Genomic DNA, 18,310 nt, shown 5'->3' with positions numbered 1-18,310 from the left:
TTGAAGAATATCTTGAGATGGTTGTTTTACAGATGAGCTGTTTTGGATACTCTGTAGCTTTTCGGTTAATTAAACGTTATGATATTTTTTTGGTAAGTAATTTAAATCAAAGTTTCACAACGTAATAAAAGCTTGAACTTAGGTTTTTCTTTTCAAAAGTTTGAATGATTTATTAGTTTTGCTTTCTCTTGAACCCCATTTGATATACCTTTTATTGGCCATTCGGAATGAAAATTTTATTAATATCAATATGAATATGAATTTACGGTACAAGGCAGACTACGCGCCTATAATCATACTTTGCGTTTGCTTCAATTTTGCTTCATCCCCATCGGATGGCTTAGATTGAGTTTTAATATGACTCAGCGTCTCGAAGTCTGCACTCGACTACACCATATCTGCGCACGCTTTTCCTTTAACCGTAAAAAACCAATTCAAAATTTCTCCCACTTCGCGTTCTCACAATCCTCACTGTCAAAACCTATAAACCCTAAACCTCTTTGGCGGTAAAAGCATAAACCAAAAAAAGAAAAATGTTCTCTCCGGGAACAAAGAGACAGAATTTGAACCGGAGAAAGGACCGGAATCAATTTCAAACGCCTTCTGATTTACATTCTCCGGTTACTCCACTCGCTGAGAACCGTAAATCACAGTACGACAACAATTACGTCCCCAATCGGCCCAGTACTGGAACTCCTGCTCCTTGGGCAACGCGCTTATCTGTTCTCGCTAGGTATCATTTTAATACTCCACTTTATCGTGTACTTTATGTGTATTCAAATGTGAGATTATTCTCATTTTCCTTTCAAATTTTCAATTTCATAATTATGGATGCTACGATTTGTTTGTTTTACTATTGTTGTTAATCGTTGTCATCTTTGGTACTTATATCTGTTATTTGTATTCTAAAGGAAATGGCTAATTTGAAACTTGTATCGTGAAGGTGTCTTGTTTCTCGTTTAGTAGATATATCTTTTAGATGCCTAATATTAAATTCTTTCCAATCTTAGTAAACAATACTTCAAAAAGGTTGGCCAAAGCTTGGATCTCTCTTTTGTGTGTTAATTTTTGTATTATATACACATTGACTATAGCTGATAGTTTTATTTGTGCCATCTATAGAATTCCACCAGCAGGCAAAAGTGAGAAAGGGGATGAGACAGATCCCATCAAGCCTGTATTTGTTGGAGAGTTTCCCCAAGTGGTTCGTGATGAACAGATCAGCTTTCTTCGGAAGCATGTTTCTGGTTTGTAAACTTTGCTCTTGTCATAAACATTTCAGTGTCTCTTTAAATTGCTGCTATGTTTTTTTTGTTCGAAGATTTTAACCAAAAAAATTGTTTGTCCTCCGGCAGGTGAGGCATGCATATCTGGTGGAATGGATAAGGGAACATGTCTTTCTTGGATTATCTGTGGAGATAGACTCTTTATTTGGAATTACTTATCAGCTACAGATTCCAATAAGTGCGCTATCCTTGAAATTCCTTCAAATGTTTTGGATGATGGAGATACTGGTAGAAATTCCTATAATGTTAGCAGTTGGTTGCTTAGCATAGTTAATTGGGATAGCACTTCAAGGCAAGCAAGTAAAGTTGCACCACATTGCAATGCTGTTGGAATTGTATTGTGTAACCAAAAAACTAGAGCCATTGTGTACTGGCCCAACATTGTAGAAAGGGTAACTACTCCAGTTACCAAATTTGCATCTTCTGATGAATTAGTTGTGGCATCTTCACTTTTTGATGGGAAGACTACCCCAAACAGCCAACAATGTAGCAGCAAGGTCAGAAGTAGTTTAGCTGGCACAGCTTCTTTCAACTCATTGATTACTTGTGCAGTTCCTGATACTCAGCAGACGTGTGTTGCCCTTGCATGTAGTTCAAATGGTGAGCTTTGGCAGTTTTACTGTAGCCCTTCTGGCATACACTGCAACAAAGTATACCATGACATACCAAATGTAGCATCCCAAAGCAGTGAAAATGGCCAACTTGCAGGAAGTAAGGGGTATCCTAGGTCGCTAATATGGGGGTTTTCACTCTTTTCAGTGAAGGAACCTAATAGTCAGTTCTTTTTACTGACTGATCATGAGATACTGTGTTTTAATATTAAACTTGGTCCTGATTTGAATGTGTCAAAGCTCTGGTCACATGAAATTGTTGGGACTGATGGTGATTTGGGTATAAAGAAGGATTTGGCGGGTCAGAAGCGAATCTGGCCTTTGGATGTGCAGGTAGATGATCAAAATAAAGTGATTGTGGTTCTTGTTGCCACTTTTTGTAAGGACCGTGTTAGCAGTTCAAGCTACACACAGTATTCTCTACTTACCATGCAGTATAAATCTGGGACAAACATCCATTCTGATGTACACAATAGAGTTTTAGAGAAAAAAGCTCCCATTCAAGTGATTATCCCAAAAGCTAGAGTAGAAGATGAGGACTTCTTATTCTCCATGAAGCTTCGTGTTGGAGGAAAGCCTCCGGGATCAGCAATAATACTTTCTGGCGATGGAACAGCAACGGTCTCCCATTATCATAGAAGCTTTACTCGCCTCTATCAATTTGACCTTCCTTATGATGCTGGAAAAGTTCTAGATGCTTCGGTTCTTCCAGCTGCAGATGATGGTGAGGATGGAGCATGGGTTGTACTAACCGAGAAAGCTGGAATATGGGCAATACCAGAAAAGGCAGTTCTACTTGGTGGAGTTGAACCACCTGAGCGAAGCTTGTCCCGTAAAGGAAGCTCAAATGAAAGATCTGCCCAAGAAGAGAGAAGAAACCTTAGTCTGGTAGGTAATGTTGCTCCCAAAAGAGTTAGCTCTGATGCATGGGATGCTGGAGATAAACAGAAGGCTGCTATGACCGGGATAGCACGTCGAGCTGCCCGAGACGAAGAATCTGAAGCATTACTTGGTCATCTTTTCCATGAGTTTCTGTTATCTGGGAAAGTTGATGGTTCATTCAAGAAGCTTCAGGATTCTGGAGCATTTGAAAAGGATGGAGAAACAAGTGTTTTTGCCCGGACTAGCAAATTTATTGTTGACACTTTGGCTAAACACTGGACAACAACTAGAGGGGCTGAAATTGTGTCAATGATTTCCACTCAACTCAGGGATAAGCAACAGAAGCATAACAAATTTCTCCAGTTTCTTGCTTTATCCAAGTGCCATGAGGAGTTGTGTTCCAGACAGAGTATGATCTCCTGCAAATGAGTTTTACAATTATATCAATCTAATTTATTGTCTGCATTATATATTGACTGTGTCAAAGCTTGAAATTTCATGGTTATGTTTGCCAACATAGATGAGATTTTCCATGTGCTAGCCTTTGACCTATTTATCAGACACATGATTGAAGATATTGCATGGTTAAACTTTAGTATTTCAATATGGATAAGCATTGATATGTGTTGTATATGACTTTAATTATAATTGTTTTCAGTATGATGCTGGCCTTAGTGTGATGTGAAAGCAGCATCTTAATTTTCTTCTTGTGATTGGTGCAAAGTTTTGTTATCATAGTATCTAGCATACATCTGGAGGGGTTAACTCACTTGGGTCACTAGAGTATTAAGGCTCTCTTACAATGGAGTTAAACATTTATCCATACTGGGGTTGCTGAAATCTTGACTCTCACTGTCAAAATAAATAATTGGAAAAGGCATTGTTAAGCTCAACTTATTTCTTTCTGCTGGCAGGACTTTCTTTGCAAACAATTTTGGAACATGGTGAAAAACTGTCAGGAATGATTCAGCTAAGGGAACTTCAAAACATGATTAGTCAGAGCCGTTCAACTGGGGTTGGTTCCCCACATTCTCATTCAGAGATTCATACCTCAGGTGCTCTGTGGGATCTTATTCAATTAGTTGGTGAGAGAGCTCGCCGTAATACTGTTCTTCTGATGGATAGAGATAATGCTGAAGTTTTTTACAGTAAGGTTTCTGATCTTGAGGAAGTGTTTTATTGCCTGGACAGACAGCTACAGTATGTAATTAGTGTAGACCAGCCAGATGGAATTCAGATCCAGAGAGCATGTGAGCTCTCAAATGCATGTGTCACAGTTGTTCGCACTGCCCTACAATATAGAAATGAGCATCATATGTGGTATCCACCACCTGAGGGCTTAACACCTTGGTATTCTCAACCTATTGCACGTAATGGGATGTGGACCATTGCTTCTTTCATGCTTCAGCTGTCAAATGAAAAACCTAGACTTGATATGTCTGCAAAATTAGATGTGTATGCTCATCTAGAAGAACTGGCTGAAGTTTTGCTTGAAGCTTATACTGGTGCACTCACAGCAAGATTTGAGCGAGGAGAAGAGCACAAAGGTCTTTCAAATGAATATTGGAACAGACGGGATGCCCTTCTGGAGTCCCTCTATCAACAAGTCAGAGGTTCTGGTGCAGCTGACAATCAGGTCAAAACTTTTTCTGTGCAAACTTTCAGATTGTGTTACTAGTGGATTTACATGTATTCTTAATTTTATTTATTTTTTTTTAGCAGGTCATGGATGAATCTGCAGAAGAAAAAAATGTAGAAATACTCAAAAAGCTTTCCTCAAGTTTGCTGCCCATTGCAAAACGGCATGAAGGTTACAAAACCATGTGGAAAATATGTTGTGACATTAATGATTCAGAACTGCTTAGAAGTCTTATGGTATTGATACGGTTGTTTACTTTGTTATGCATTTCTTATTTTGTAATTCATTCCACTACTTCTAAATTCTATGATCGTTCTACTTTGCTTTTGATGCCATATGTGGCTAGTGCTGTTACACGTGTCATTATTGATATTTTGTTAATAACGATCATGCAATGATTTGAAATTTCTGGTTGATTTTCTTAAAGCTCTCTTAAATAGGTTTTGGTTGAACCAAACCTTTTGTTTTTTCTTAATCAATGCCTTCTGTTTTTTAATTTGAAAAAATCTTTAAAGATTTTTATAACAGTTGTTTTATAAAAATTTTTTGTTGCTTTTAACACATGATTTTGTTTTGTTGGTGGTTCATTTTTACTGAATGTTTAGCTGAAATTCAGTAGTAAATAATAGAGAAGGGAATTAATATATGTTTCTGTGCTATAATGTACAGCTAAATGCTAAATTTTCTCATCTGCAGAAACAAATATCGCAACATGATTTAATTTTCAACATTTTTCTGCCTTTAGTACAATTAATTAAGAACATGTAGATAAACTTGGTGCCTAGTTAATGGTTACTGGAGTTTGTAATCTATGTGGGTTATTAATTGATTTTGTATATCCAGCTATGTCTGATTTTCTTTACTTTCCTTTTGCTGTTCTCATTTTTTCAGTCAATATGCATGCATGTCTGTGTTGTTAGAGAAGAGAAAATATGTTTGAACCAAAGAACGGGTAGCCCCTTACAACTTATTAGATCTAGGTTTGAATCTCCTAAAACAGTAAGATAGTGTTTCTTTAACTTCCAAAGCAAAATCATCTGTTTTGGACTCCAAGAAGCTTTCTCCTATTTCAAGGGATCATCTTCTTGTTGAAGATTTTCCCCTGCATTCTTACTGGAGTTGATCAAATAAGTTCCTTTCTAAAAAGTTCTCATATTATCTTATTTGCAGGCTTTGTTTATTTTTTTAATTGTAATTTTACTTTCTTCTGGATACTCTTTAGAAGCTGTTGAAATGGTTTTGACTTTGGTACTGACTCATATTTTTTATGCTTCTGTTGTTCTAAGATAATTATAAATGATTGATTACACAGCATGAAAGCATGGGACCTACTGGAGGTTTCTGTCAATTTGTGTTTAAGCAACTGTATGAGAAGAGGCAACTCTCCAAGCTTCTGCGGCTTGGAGAAGAGTTCCCAGAAGAGCTATCTGTTTTTGTTAAGTATCATCGGGATCTCCTGTGGGTTCATGAAGTGTTTCTTCATCAATTTTCTGCTGCATCTGAAACTCTTCACGTGTTAGCTCTTTCTGACAATGAGGACTCTGTTTCAGCAACTGAAGATGATGAAGACACTGACTGTTTTGCTTTTGAGCCAACATTGTCAGACAGAAGGCGTTTTTTGAATCTTTCGAAGATAGCTGCCATGGCAGGTATGACTACTCACATGGCCTTATATAGCCCTCATCTAAACTTATTTTGAATAAATTCTGCTGTTAACCACCTAGTATAGGAGCTATATGTATTGTTTCAATGAAACCCTAAAACTAAGTTGGCACCAGGTTCTGCAATTCAATAGTAACCATATATAAATCAAGCATAGTTGTACAATACTTCGTTAGTAAAACCTTAGGAAATAACTAAATCTCATGCAATAATCCCAGATTGTTAAAAACATATCTTCATGGATACAATTTACTTCTAGGTGGGAGATTTCGTTAAAGGGTGGATGATCCAATATATTTACTCTTTATCATCCCATCTGTGTTTTTTTCATTCGTAAGATGGCTTTCTATTCTTCAGCCTTTGTATTTGATACAATTTATGTGTTTCTCTTGCTAACACTTTTCTTTTGAGTTTATGCCAGCAGGTAAAGATGATGATTCTGTGACAAAAGTAAAACGCATTGAAGCTGATTCAAAAATTTTGAAACTGCAGGTATGTTGTATTTTCATGGCAGCAAATCCAAATTTGATTTTCTTTCTCTAGTAGGAAGGTCCTTTTTTTTGTCTCTTATTGTTTTATGTTATTATTAACAATAAAATTATGTGCATACATTTTTTAGTATATAATTGGATACATAGATAATGTGTCATCATGTAATTAAATGATTTTTAATTAAAAAAGGATAAAATAACACATAATTACATAATAATACATCTTCTGCGTATCTAATTATGTATTAAAAAAATGTGTGCATATAGTATTACTCTTTTATTAATAAATAAGCATGTTGCTGTAGAATTAACTTGGCCTTCAAGTTCCAAGTTGCTGTTGTCTGAAGCTGTTCATAGCATCAAGGAGACACCACTATAATACATTTTAAAGTTTGACCAATATTTATTTAAGTAGCTTTAGTCTATTGATTGTCAATTGCAACTTCTTGGATTTTTGTAGGAAAAAATCATAGAAATTCTTCCCGCTGATGAAGTGAAGCAATATATTGGAGGTTCACTCTTTCGTCCAGAAGAGCTAATAGAGCTGTGCCTTAAAAGTGAAAACCCCGAGCTTGCATTGCAAGCATTTGATGTGTTTGCCTGTACCAGTTCCTCATTTCGTAAGAGCCACCGGAACCTTTTGGAGGAATGTTGGAAGAATGCTGCCAATCTGGACGATTGGGTGCAACTCTATCAAGCGTCAATAGCAGAAGGATGGAGTGAAGGGGAAACATTGCAACAACTGAGGGACACACTGCTGTTCCAGGCATCAAGTAGGTGTTATGGACCTGATGCAGAAACTATCGATGAAGGATTTGACGAAGTGTTGCCATTGAGACAGGAAAACATGGAAGTTCTAACATTGAAGGATATGAGTTCTTCTGTAGAAGCAATATTGATGCAGCATAAGGATTTCCCATACGCAGGTAAGCTAATGCTGACTGCTATAATGCTAGGTAGTGTAAAGGTTGATGTCGAAGATTGAGAGGGCTCTTCACCAATGGAATGACATAATCTCATTGTGCTCACTGATTAATCTTGTTGGTTCATGATAAGATTAAATTGTACTTAACATGATTTTCTATCTCGGTGACTTCTGTAATCACTTGTCAATATTTTCTACCTTGGTGTATTGACCTTCCGAACATGATGGTAATTTCACTACATAAATTTTGTTTTGCTTGTTAAAAAAATGTGTGTATGGATTTGAATCCAGCCAAACTCCAACAGGGTTAAGCTCAACAACAACCCTTTATATGAACGGATATTTAAAGCAGTTATCTTCCTTACAATTGTGTATTCCTGTCTTTCATAACCACGTTTCTCAATAATCGCCACAACGGAATGTGCTTTCTTCCTTTCGGAATGAGCAATTCAATTGGTTAATTATTCCCAACTTCATGAAGGATCGCTTAACTCTGAAAATGATTTATAGGCTTTGGAGAGGCGTTACGCTCTTGTGAATGACCATTTCACCCCTTATGCAACACTTAACATGATAATTCAACTTAAATTGTAGGAGATGATCAAAATATCCTTAAATACACATGTAGGTGTTATCCTTAGGGCAACATTACAAGATGAAGCAACAAAATTTATAGTCCTTATAAATTCTCTCATTTCTTTATCAGACAAAAATTTTGTATCAAAGTAATTAGGCCCGCTTTTAGTCCACAATGTAGATTTTTTACTAGGAATATAATTAGAATCGGTATTTTGAAATTTTATATTAAATTAAATTTGAAACTTAAAAAAAAAAAAAAAATTTCAATAAAACTATATTTTTGAACATATAATTAGATATACAAATGATATATCATCATGTAACCGAGAGATTCTGAATTAAAGATAAAGTAATAGTCAATCATATAATAACACATTATCCATTTATTTAATTGTGTATTTAAAAATGTGTCAATATAGCATTGCTCTTAAAAAAATTATAAATATATCTATTACACTCACTTCTAATATTTTGTCAATTAGATCTGAAATGGATGTTTTAAGTGTTACAATATTTTATTTGGATAGTAATTGGTGTTTACTACAAAAATTGTTATATTTTATACATGATGTTGAAACTATTTATTTAACAATTATTGAAAAATTTAATTATTATGTAATAGCTAAGAGAATTGTTGCAGTAATGCTTAATAATGTATTTGTTAACGAAGCTACAATCATTTATATTGAAAATGAATTGGATCTATATTCTGAAGGCAACATTTTCCATTAAAGATGTGTTTGTCACATCATCAATTATCAGATCCATTGCTAGTAGCAATAGAAGATAGAAGAAGCATGTTGTGCATGGTAAAAATGAGGATTTACCCATCAAACCATTGAAGTTTTGTTGTAACATACTACTCGATGCTAGAAAAAAACAACTCTTTCAAATGCATACCAAATTTTGAATTTAGTCAATCAAAAGAGTGTCTCATTGGACTCTATTATTTGCCGATCTAAGTGGGGATCTAACATTTTTTTTTAATTTTGTATTTCTTAGAGTTTTTTATGATTCTACTGATCATATAAAATTTATTTATTATATTGGTTACATCTTCTTTTCTTGTATGGGTCATGTTGTGTTTTAGATTCTAGGTTCAGATTATACATATTTTAAAGTTATAATCTAGATAGAGTATTATTTAAGTTATAAGTATAATTCTTATTTAAAAAACTTTCACATAATTTTTTTCTTTTATCTTGATAGGTATAGTGGAGTGACAACAGTCACATAAAATCAAACAAAAATTGATAAAAGTATTAACCAAGGGAGATGAAATATTTAGACGTTTATAGAATTAAGTAATGGTATTAGATGCAATAGCAACAACAACAACAACAACCTGTGTGACCACAAAAAACAATATTTTAAAATGCACATGTCCTATATGACCAAGAAGGAGAAACAATAAATGAGTGTGCTTTAATGGTGAGACCAAAATATAAGCCAATTTCTTATTATAACCTAAATGATATATGGTATTTTATCCATATCAATTTTTATGATTGTATTAAATTTACAATTCCCAATTAGTGGTTGTGTCGTTGAAGTTAGAAATTGTTTTTTTATCTAACGGAGCGATTAAAGTGATGATGTGTTTGCACAATTAGATGTATGGCGTTACAAGACTATAGCACAGGCTTGAATATCTTAAATTACTCAACTTTTTCAAAGACCCCAAGTTTGGATATTGTTTAATTTGTATATTATAACTATTTATTTATTATTTTTAAACGTCAAATTACAATTACAATGGGCTCAAGCTGAATCCCCATTTGCCCAGCTCTATTTGGTCATTAAAGTTTAGTCAATATAATTTGGTAACGCGGAAAGAAACTTGTTTACGCCAGTGCGAAGGATTTAGTCGGTTTTATCATAATTATCAGCAAAGTAGAAAAGAGTTAGACAAAATCTGCGAGTCCAACCTGCTCTCCCTTACCCTCACCCGCCACATATTGGTTTATGTTTATCACTTTACGCGGCCATTGACCAGTGATTTTTCCAAGCTCACCCAACGTTGTTCTTTCGCTAGCTCTCAATTTGTTACGAAGAGTATATCGTATTTTATTAACACACTTTAGAAAGAATAAATTAAATTAAATTAAATTAATTCATAAATATGTATATATTAAAAATAAAATAATATTTAATAACATATTTTATAATCTTAAAATGGGTATGCTTAAAATTTTTCATCTATAATTTCCAGCAACCTTCGGGCGCTTCACATTGTAATTTCAGGTCCGCATCCGCCTTCGGGCGCTATACACTGTAAATTCAAGTCCGCATCCGCCATATAATCGTAAGGCCAAAACAACGTTCCAGCCCAAGGTATAGTAAAATCCCCAGTTCCACCCTTCAATTTTAAAAAATTTAAACACTAATTTATGAGTCAATTTTTATTAAAATTTTTAATTAAAGTTCAGGATAAAATTATTATTTATTAAAAAAATTTAAAAAACTAAAGTTTTATTATATTTGCCCTTCTTTGTTTGAAAATATGATAATTTACTTCATCTAAAGTTTGAAAAGTAACAAATCTTCCTTAAAATTTTTTCTCTTTCTCTTTGGTGACTCGTCATTTCCGGCTATTGACCGACCTTCTCTTCTTCTTCTCCTTTGTTCGGCTGTCTTTCCCTCCTACCCTTTTTGTCAATAGAGATCAGATGAAGATGAAACATTTTTATCTCAGACAAAGGCGATTTTGTCTTCGTCGAAGAGAAGAGTTTGATCGGCAGGGAGAGATAAGCAGAGAAGGAGAGCAAACATTGTTCGCCGTCTTTGAGACGATTTCAAAACCATACGAACGAATGTTCATTTTTCAAATTTTAGATAAAAAAAATTATGAGATTTTTAAACTGAGAAAAGATAATGTAATAAAACTTTAATTTTTTTAGTAAATGATGATTTTACTCTAATCTTATATAAATTTTTTAATAAAGATTGATTAATGGGTGAGTGTATGAGTTTTAAAAAGTTGAAAGGATAAAACTTTGAGATTTGACTGTATCCTAAGGGGGGAACAAGACTTTTGGCCAAATCATAATTCATAATCTTAAAACGGGTATGCCGCATACCTCAAATCACATCATTCATAAACTTAAAATGGATTTTCCATTGCTATAATTTCCAGCAAGCTTCGGGCGCTTTACACTGTAATTTCAGGTCCGCGTCCGCTGTATAGAGAGGTTGAGTCTCCTTTCTCAGCGGTGCTTTTTTCAACAGCGAAAATTGTCCGGAGTGACAGAGCCAATTCATTGCCAAACAATTTTCCAAAATCATTGAAGTTTCATGCCATAGGCCTCTAATTGTGAGTCTCTTGCTAGTTTCAGAAAACATGTTTAGCAGCGATCAAGGTTGTGGTAGTGATGGCGACATTCTTGGTGCTGGCTTGCTCATGACTACAACCAACACCAGCGGCAATATCAGTACTTCCTCGTCTCGGAATTATGGTAGTCTCTGGCGGCGAACCATTACTGTTACCGTTTTGACCTCTCTCAATAAAACCAATTCCCTTGAGCAAGATTTATCACACTCGCCGACATCTTCTTCGCCTCTTATTACTCATCAGACGAACTCAAATTCTTTTCAGCAAGAAGGCCCAAACACCCACAACTTGGGTCATAAGAATGGCGTAGTAGGCTTGGTCATAGAAGCCTGCAACAGTTTTTCTCGAAGGTCTTTCAAGAATCAGCGTGGTTCAGCTTCAACCTCATCTTGTGCTCCTGTGCCAGCAACACCTACAGCTGATCAAGGATTGGGGAGAAACTTGTCTATTCAATCCAGGCATGCCATTGACATTCCATCTGATTCTGAGGTGGAAGAAATAAGTGAACAGCAGAAACTTGTTCACTGTGTTGTTCAAATTGTAAAAGAAAGGAACCTCAACTCACTCAATGCATTCGGTGGCGTTCAAGAAGTCGCTTCTGTCTTTGGTTCAGACTTGGAGAACGGAAAGAATGATGTTCCAGAACCGGAATTATGGGACACTAACAACGCCATTCCTGCAAAAGGTTTCCTCTACTTCTTATTAGAGGCCGGCCTCCGTTTAACCATTCTTCTTCTATTAGTATCAGCTGCCTTATCGTTCGCCACTGGGATCATGAAGCAAGGAGCTAAGTATGGGTGGCACGATGGGGTTGCTATACTTGCCGCAGTTTTCCTGCTAGTCACTGTACCATCGGTGTCTAACTTTTACCAAGCTAGAAAGCTGGAGAAGTTGTGTAAGGGGAAGAACAAATTAGAAGTAGACGTTGTAAGAAGTGGAAAGAGACAATCCATTACGGTATCCAATCTCGTAGCAGGTGATATTGTGCATTTGAAGGAGGGGGATCAAATTCCGGCTGATGGTTTGGTTGTGATAAGTAATGGGTTAGTATTGGATGATGTGCTAAACCCTAAAATTGATGGTGACCATAGCCCTTTCCTCTTCTATGGCTCAAGGGTAATGCAGGGGAATGGTGCCATGCTTGTAACATCTGTTGGTTACAATAGGACATTAAATAAGCTGATGAGCTTGGTGATCCCCGAACCTGATGAGATGCCGTTGCTTGAAGCTTGGATAGAAAAACAAAGTACTTTTATGGAACATCTTTCCCTTATTGTCTCTTTATTTGTTGCTCTTGCGGCGCTTATATTCTTGTTACGCCAGAAACATGATGGAGGAGATGATGGACTTCCACTAAAGGGCAATACTAAAGTGGGCGGGCTGATGAAGATGTTTGTGAAAATTTTGTTGGTACCTCAAGGAAGGATTAGCATTCTCGCAAGTGCTCTTGCTGTGGCAGTTCTGGCAATACAGCACGGCATGCCTTTTGCGATTACAATCTCCCTCTATTATTGGAATGAAATGCTGGTGAGAAATCAGGCGAAACCTCAGAATTTTTCTGCATGTGCCACAATGGGAATGGCCACAGTCATATGCGTCGATGCAACTGGTGGGCTAGTTTGTAATGATATGGAGGTGAACAAATTTTGGATTGGTGAAGATGATTTGAGCAATGATGTGGACTCTGAGATTGACCAAGCTGTTTTTCAATCTCTAAAGCTAGGAATCAGTGCATCTGTTCTTGTGCCTGAAACTTCAGTTAGCCCAACCAATAACTCGTTTGTTTCTTGGGCAAATTTAAGAAGGAATTCTGATGTGGAGTTTCTGGATCGAAATATTTCCCTTCTTCAATATAAAGTCCTGAGCTCTGGCAAAAAAGGTTGTGGGATGTTGTTGCAGAATAACGGTGATGAAAAAAATAATCTGCATATGCACTGGAGCGGAGCTGCATCAACCATACTGGATATGTGCTCACACTACTATGATAGTAAGGGGAACAGTCATGCAATCAGTGTTGGGAAAAGTAAATTTCTGGAAGTGATTAAAGATATGGAAGATGGGGGTCTTAGGCCTATTGCATTTGCTTGTAGGCAAACGGATGTCAAAGAAATAAGAGATGATGAGCTGCATTTGTTGGCATTAGCTGGTCTGAAATATTCATGTCCGGAACAGATTATGTTGGAAGTAAGAGCTCTTAGAATGGCTGGTGTAAGGATTATATTATTGTCAGAGGAGGAACTCTCAGCAGTAAGAGCCATAGGTTGTGAACTTGGAATCTTTAGGCCTGAGGCAAATGATGTGGCACTTGACAGTGAACAGATTAGAGATCTGGATCCCTCTCAAAGGGCTGAAAAAATAAATGATCGAACAACTGTGATTGGAAATTGCCTTCCTGAGGACAAACTTCGTGTGGTTCAGTCTATGCAACAAAAACGTCATGTGGTTGCATTCTTGGGAGGGACATCAAGCAATGACACACCAGCTTTAAAACAAGCCGATGTAGGGATCAGTGATGATACTAAAGGCACTACATTAGCCACAGAGAGTGCTGATATTGTAATAAAAGGTATAAGTTCAATACATCCGGCTGTAAAGCTAGGTAGATGTGCTTACCACAACATTCAAAAGTTCACTCAACTTCAGATGACTGTCAGCATTTCTGGCTTACTGATAACCTCGGTCACGACAATGAAGACAGGAGATTCTCCAATATCAACACTTGAGTTGATTTGGCTGAATGGTGCAGTATGCCTTCTAGGTATTCTAATGATGGTGATGGAGTTACAGTCCCAGGAACTACTCACCAATCCGCCAGGTCAGAGGACCCAGTCACTGCTTACCAAAGTAGTGTGGAAGAACATAGTAATTCAAGTTCTATGCCAGGCTTTTGTTCTGCTGATCTTTCAATTTATGGGGCAAGATATACCCAGCCTGAACAAGGGTACTCTGAAACCCATGACCTTCAATACTTTCACTCTATGCCAGGTCTTCAACCAGTTGAATGTCATGGGCCTAGTAAAGAAGGAGGTGCATGCAGTTGTCCTAAGAAACTATAAATTTTTGGTGGCTTTTGCCTTTGGGACTGTGCTTGTTTTGCAAGTGGTGGTGGTTGAATTTATGACAAGTCTAGCCGGCTGTGAGAAGTTGAATGGTGTGGAATGGGGTGTCTGTTTCATTTTAGCAGCACTATCATGGGCCCTTCATTGTGCTGTAAACAGCATATTACATTGTTTAAACTGGTGCTCGAGGTCAGGGTTTCCCAGTAGGCAGTATTGGCAAAACTTATTGTGGTTGATCATCCCCATTCCAATGTTCCTCATTTTGTCTTTAACATATCATTAGAACCCAGATGTTATCCGAACTTCTTGTCAGGCATTGCTGGTTAGAATTGTGCAGACAGTATTGTAAATTTAACAGTGTAATCTTGTGTAGTGAGCCAGTTGTGTAGTCTTTGTGTGATTGGGTCAGTTCCGAAAGGGAGATTATGCATGTAAATATTACTAAAAAATAAGACCATTGCCAATGAGTTGAATATTGAAGACCTTTAATTTAACACCCATGTTATCAACTGGGGTCGAGCAACCTTCAAAGTCAAATTTGTTGAAAAGGAATTTAGGTTGTGGCAGGGGCATGGCTTCACATGATAATAAAAGAAGGACCAAGTTGAACTTGGAAGTTTAAAACTGAATATATCAATGACTTGTAGATTATCAATCACGTAGACTTGACTTAGATGGAAAATTCCTGGTCTTCAACAAAATAAAACTTGAACTTATCACCTTACGCGGTGTGTCTGTGTGTGGAGGCCTCCTTTTCCTTGTGACATTACAAAACAATTTGGTTATTTTGTTTCTTAATTTAATTTCTTTCCTCATCAATTCTCACCATGGCAACACTCCTGATGCTCCCTTTATAATATTCTCAATTGATCCTTTGGAAACGCAGTTAAGAGTTGGTAGAAGTGGTATGTGCGATTATGGCCATATCACATGCAATGGCGTGGTTTGGCCAAAATCAAATTTGAGATGATAAAATCCGATCAAGTTACACTTATTCCAATGCAATTTTTTCATATTACATCAAATAATCTTATTTGACTTAAATCATATAATCTCAAATGTAAATTTGTCTTCGATTACATTGAGACTCTGTAATCCAAACTAAAATTGGCCAAATCACACCATTCAAGTGCGATTTTAACTAGACCATACTTGGCAACTATATTTCAGGCATTTGGAATGGTGTTTATTTACAGTATATCTTCAATTATTTAAGGTACAACTATAGTTCTTATTTAAGAAACTTTGACATAATCTATTTTTTTCTTATATGTTAATAGGTACAGTGGGGTGACAACCATCACATAAAACCAAACAGGGATTGATGAAAGTGTTAATCAAAAGAGATGAAACATTAAGACATTCATAGTGATGTTGGATGTAATAACAACATGTACGGCCACAAACCATCTGAGCTACAACAATATTTTGAAATGGACATGTCCTATATTACCAAGAAAGAGAAACAAAAAATGGGCGTACTTCAAAGGTAAAACTAAAACGCAAGTCGATTTTCTATTATAACCCAAATGATATATAATATTTTATCCATTTAATTTCTACAATTGTGTGGTTGTATCTAGAAGTTTAGAAAATGTTTGATAACGTGTATACACAATCAGATGCACGGCCATAGAAGACCACAATGCTGGCATGAATATCTTAAATTAGTCCACTTTTTCAAAAACCCGAGTTTGGAAGACAATGCACCAACAACCAGTGAATGATAATACTATTTAATTTGTATATTATAACTATTTTATTTATTAATTTTAAACGTCAAGTTACAATCACAAAATTAAATTAAATAACTAATAAAATTAAATTTATAAAGAGAATATAATTATAAGATGTTTAAATTTAAAATAAAATATAAAAATAATATAGGGGGCTAAAGGCTCGATTCTAACCCCGGCCTGCCAAGGGCTAGTTTTGTGCCTGACCCTGACCCCTGGGCTCAAGCTGAATCCCCATTTATCCAGCTCTATTTGGTCGCAAAAGTCTAGTCTCAGGATTATTTTTGTAGAAGTACCTACAAAAAATTATCAATTTAATTGGTAATCTGGAAAGAAAATTGTTTACGCCAGTACGAAGGATCTAGTCGGTTTTATCATATTTATCATTAAAGTTGGTAAGAGTTGGAAAATTTCAGCGAGTCCAACCTGCTCTCCCTGGCCCTCAACTGCCACATTTTGGCTTACATTTTATCAATTCACGCGGCGTTCCACGCGGCCATTGATCAATGATTTTTCCAAGCTTATTAGCTAACACTGTACTTTCGCTAGCTCTTAATTTGTTAGGAAGAGTAAAACCAAGAAAAAGAATTAAAACCATAATTTCTCCTGTATATCAAATTTTACTAACACACTTTAGAAAGAATAAATTAAATTAATACATAAATATGTATTAATTAAAAATAAAATAATATTTAATAGCATATTTTATAATCTTAAAATGGGTATGCTTAAAATTTTTCATCTATCGTTCCGAGCAAACTTTGGGCTTTTCACTGTAATTTCAGATCCATGTCCGCCTTCCGGCGCTTTACACTGCATATTCAGGTCCACATCCGCCGTATAATTCATAAGGCCAAAGTACTTGTTCCCGCCCAAGGTATAGTGAAATTGCAAGTTTCACCCTTCAACTTAAAAAAATCTAAATACCTATCTGAACTAATTTCTATTAAAATTTTCAATTAAAGTTAAAAGTAAAGTTGCCATTACTAAAAAAATTAAAGTTTTATCACATTTCCTTCTCTTAGTTTGAAAATCTAATAATTTATCTATTCCAAAGTTTGAAAAGTAGCAAATACCCCCTAAAGTTTTTTCTCCTTATCTCCGATGACTCATCCTTCTTGGTCGTCAATTGACCTTCTCTCCTTTTTCTCCTTTAGTCAACCATCATTCCCTCCTACCCTTTTTGTCGACAAAGATCAGATAAAGACACTCTGACAAAGACGATTTCGTCTTCATCAGAGAGAATGGTTTTATCAGTAAGGAGAGATAAGATGAGAAGAAGAGCAAATGTTGTTCGCTTTCTCTAGGACAATTTCAAAAACCTAAGAGAGAATGTTCATTTTTCAAACTTTAGATGGAAGAAATTGTGAGATATTTAAATTTGGAGAAAACAATATAATAAAATTTTAATTTTTAAAATTTTTTAGTATATTATGATTTTATCCTTAATAAAATTGAAACTCACAAAATTTTTCGTTCGATAATGATACATTCTTTGGTTTTTAAACAATAAGATTAATTTTGGAAATGTATTGGTCATGAAGAACTCAATGCACCCAAAGGTATTTGGGTTTGTTCAATTGACATGTGTTTTTCTATTAAACAGAGGAGGAACAATGGTCTAGAAAGTTTTATCTGCCCAAATGTGATATTTCTTTCAAAAAACACATGGTCTGAAAGTCCTCATATGATTTTAACCTTGTATTTAGGATCCTAATAACATGTCATTTTTCACCCAAAGGTGATTTAATGATAATGCACCAAAAATCCCTATAAGGTGTCGCTTATACAGTTTTAAAACTATTTTAATTATTGCCCAATACGAATTTGTTGCAATACTTAATTAGGATTGTTAGAGATAACTCAGTGTTATATCTAATGAAATCTTAATTTTAGCAGTATAATTTATTCTCAGTAGAAGTTATTGTAAGTTGTCAGAATATTTAATCGACAAAACGATGCATTCATTGAAGCTTGCAAAATTTCTATATTCGGTGAAAGAGACATTCTTCAATTGACACATACAATTTCCTGCCCAAAGGTGGTTATTGTGTGTTAAAATTGATAATTGCATAAGGTGTTTGTGGAATTACATTGGTCATAAAAATT

The 18,310-nt window shown here is 35.6% G+C and overlaps 1 protein-coding gene across 1 annotated transcript; it reads left to right on the top strand.

Moving 5' to 3' along the window:
- The first annotated feature begins 295 nt into the window (after window positions 1–295).
- Window positions 296–7,718, top strand: LOC123215928 (nuclear pore complex protein NUP133). The gene is made up of 8 exons (XM_044636238.1): window positions 296–733; window positions 1,123–1,247; window positions 1,356–3,188; window positions 3,694–4,415; window positions 4,502–4,654; window positions 5,731–6,067; window positions 6,502–6,572; window positions 7,032–7,718. The coding sequence occupies exons 1-8, from the start codon at window positions 534–536 to the stop codon at window positions 7,554–7,556; spliced, it is 3,966 nt and encodes a 1,321-aa protein (XP_044492173.1). The 5' UTR covers window positions 296–533; the 3' UTR covers window positions 7,557–7,718.
- The last annotated feature ends 10,592 nt before the right edge of the window (window positions 7,719–18,310 follow it).

This window comes from Mangifera indica, chromosome 5 (genome assembly GCF_011075055.1).
Source record: "Mangifera indica cultivar Alphonso chromosome 5, CATAS_Mindica_2.1, whole genome shotgun sequence".
Lineage (NCBI taxonomy): Eukaryota > Viridiplantae > Streptophyta > Magnoliopsida > Sapindales > Anacardiaceae > Mangifera > Mangifera indica.
Note: the sequence above shows the minus strand (reverse complement) of the source record. Positions and strands in the feature narration are given on the sequence as shown.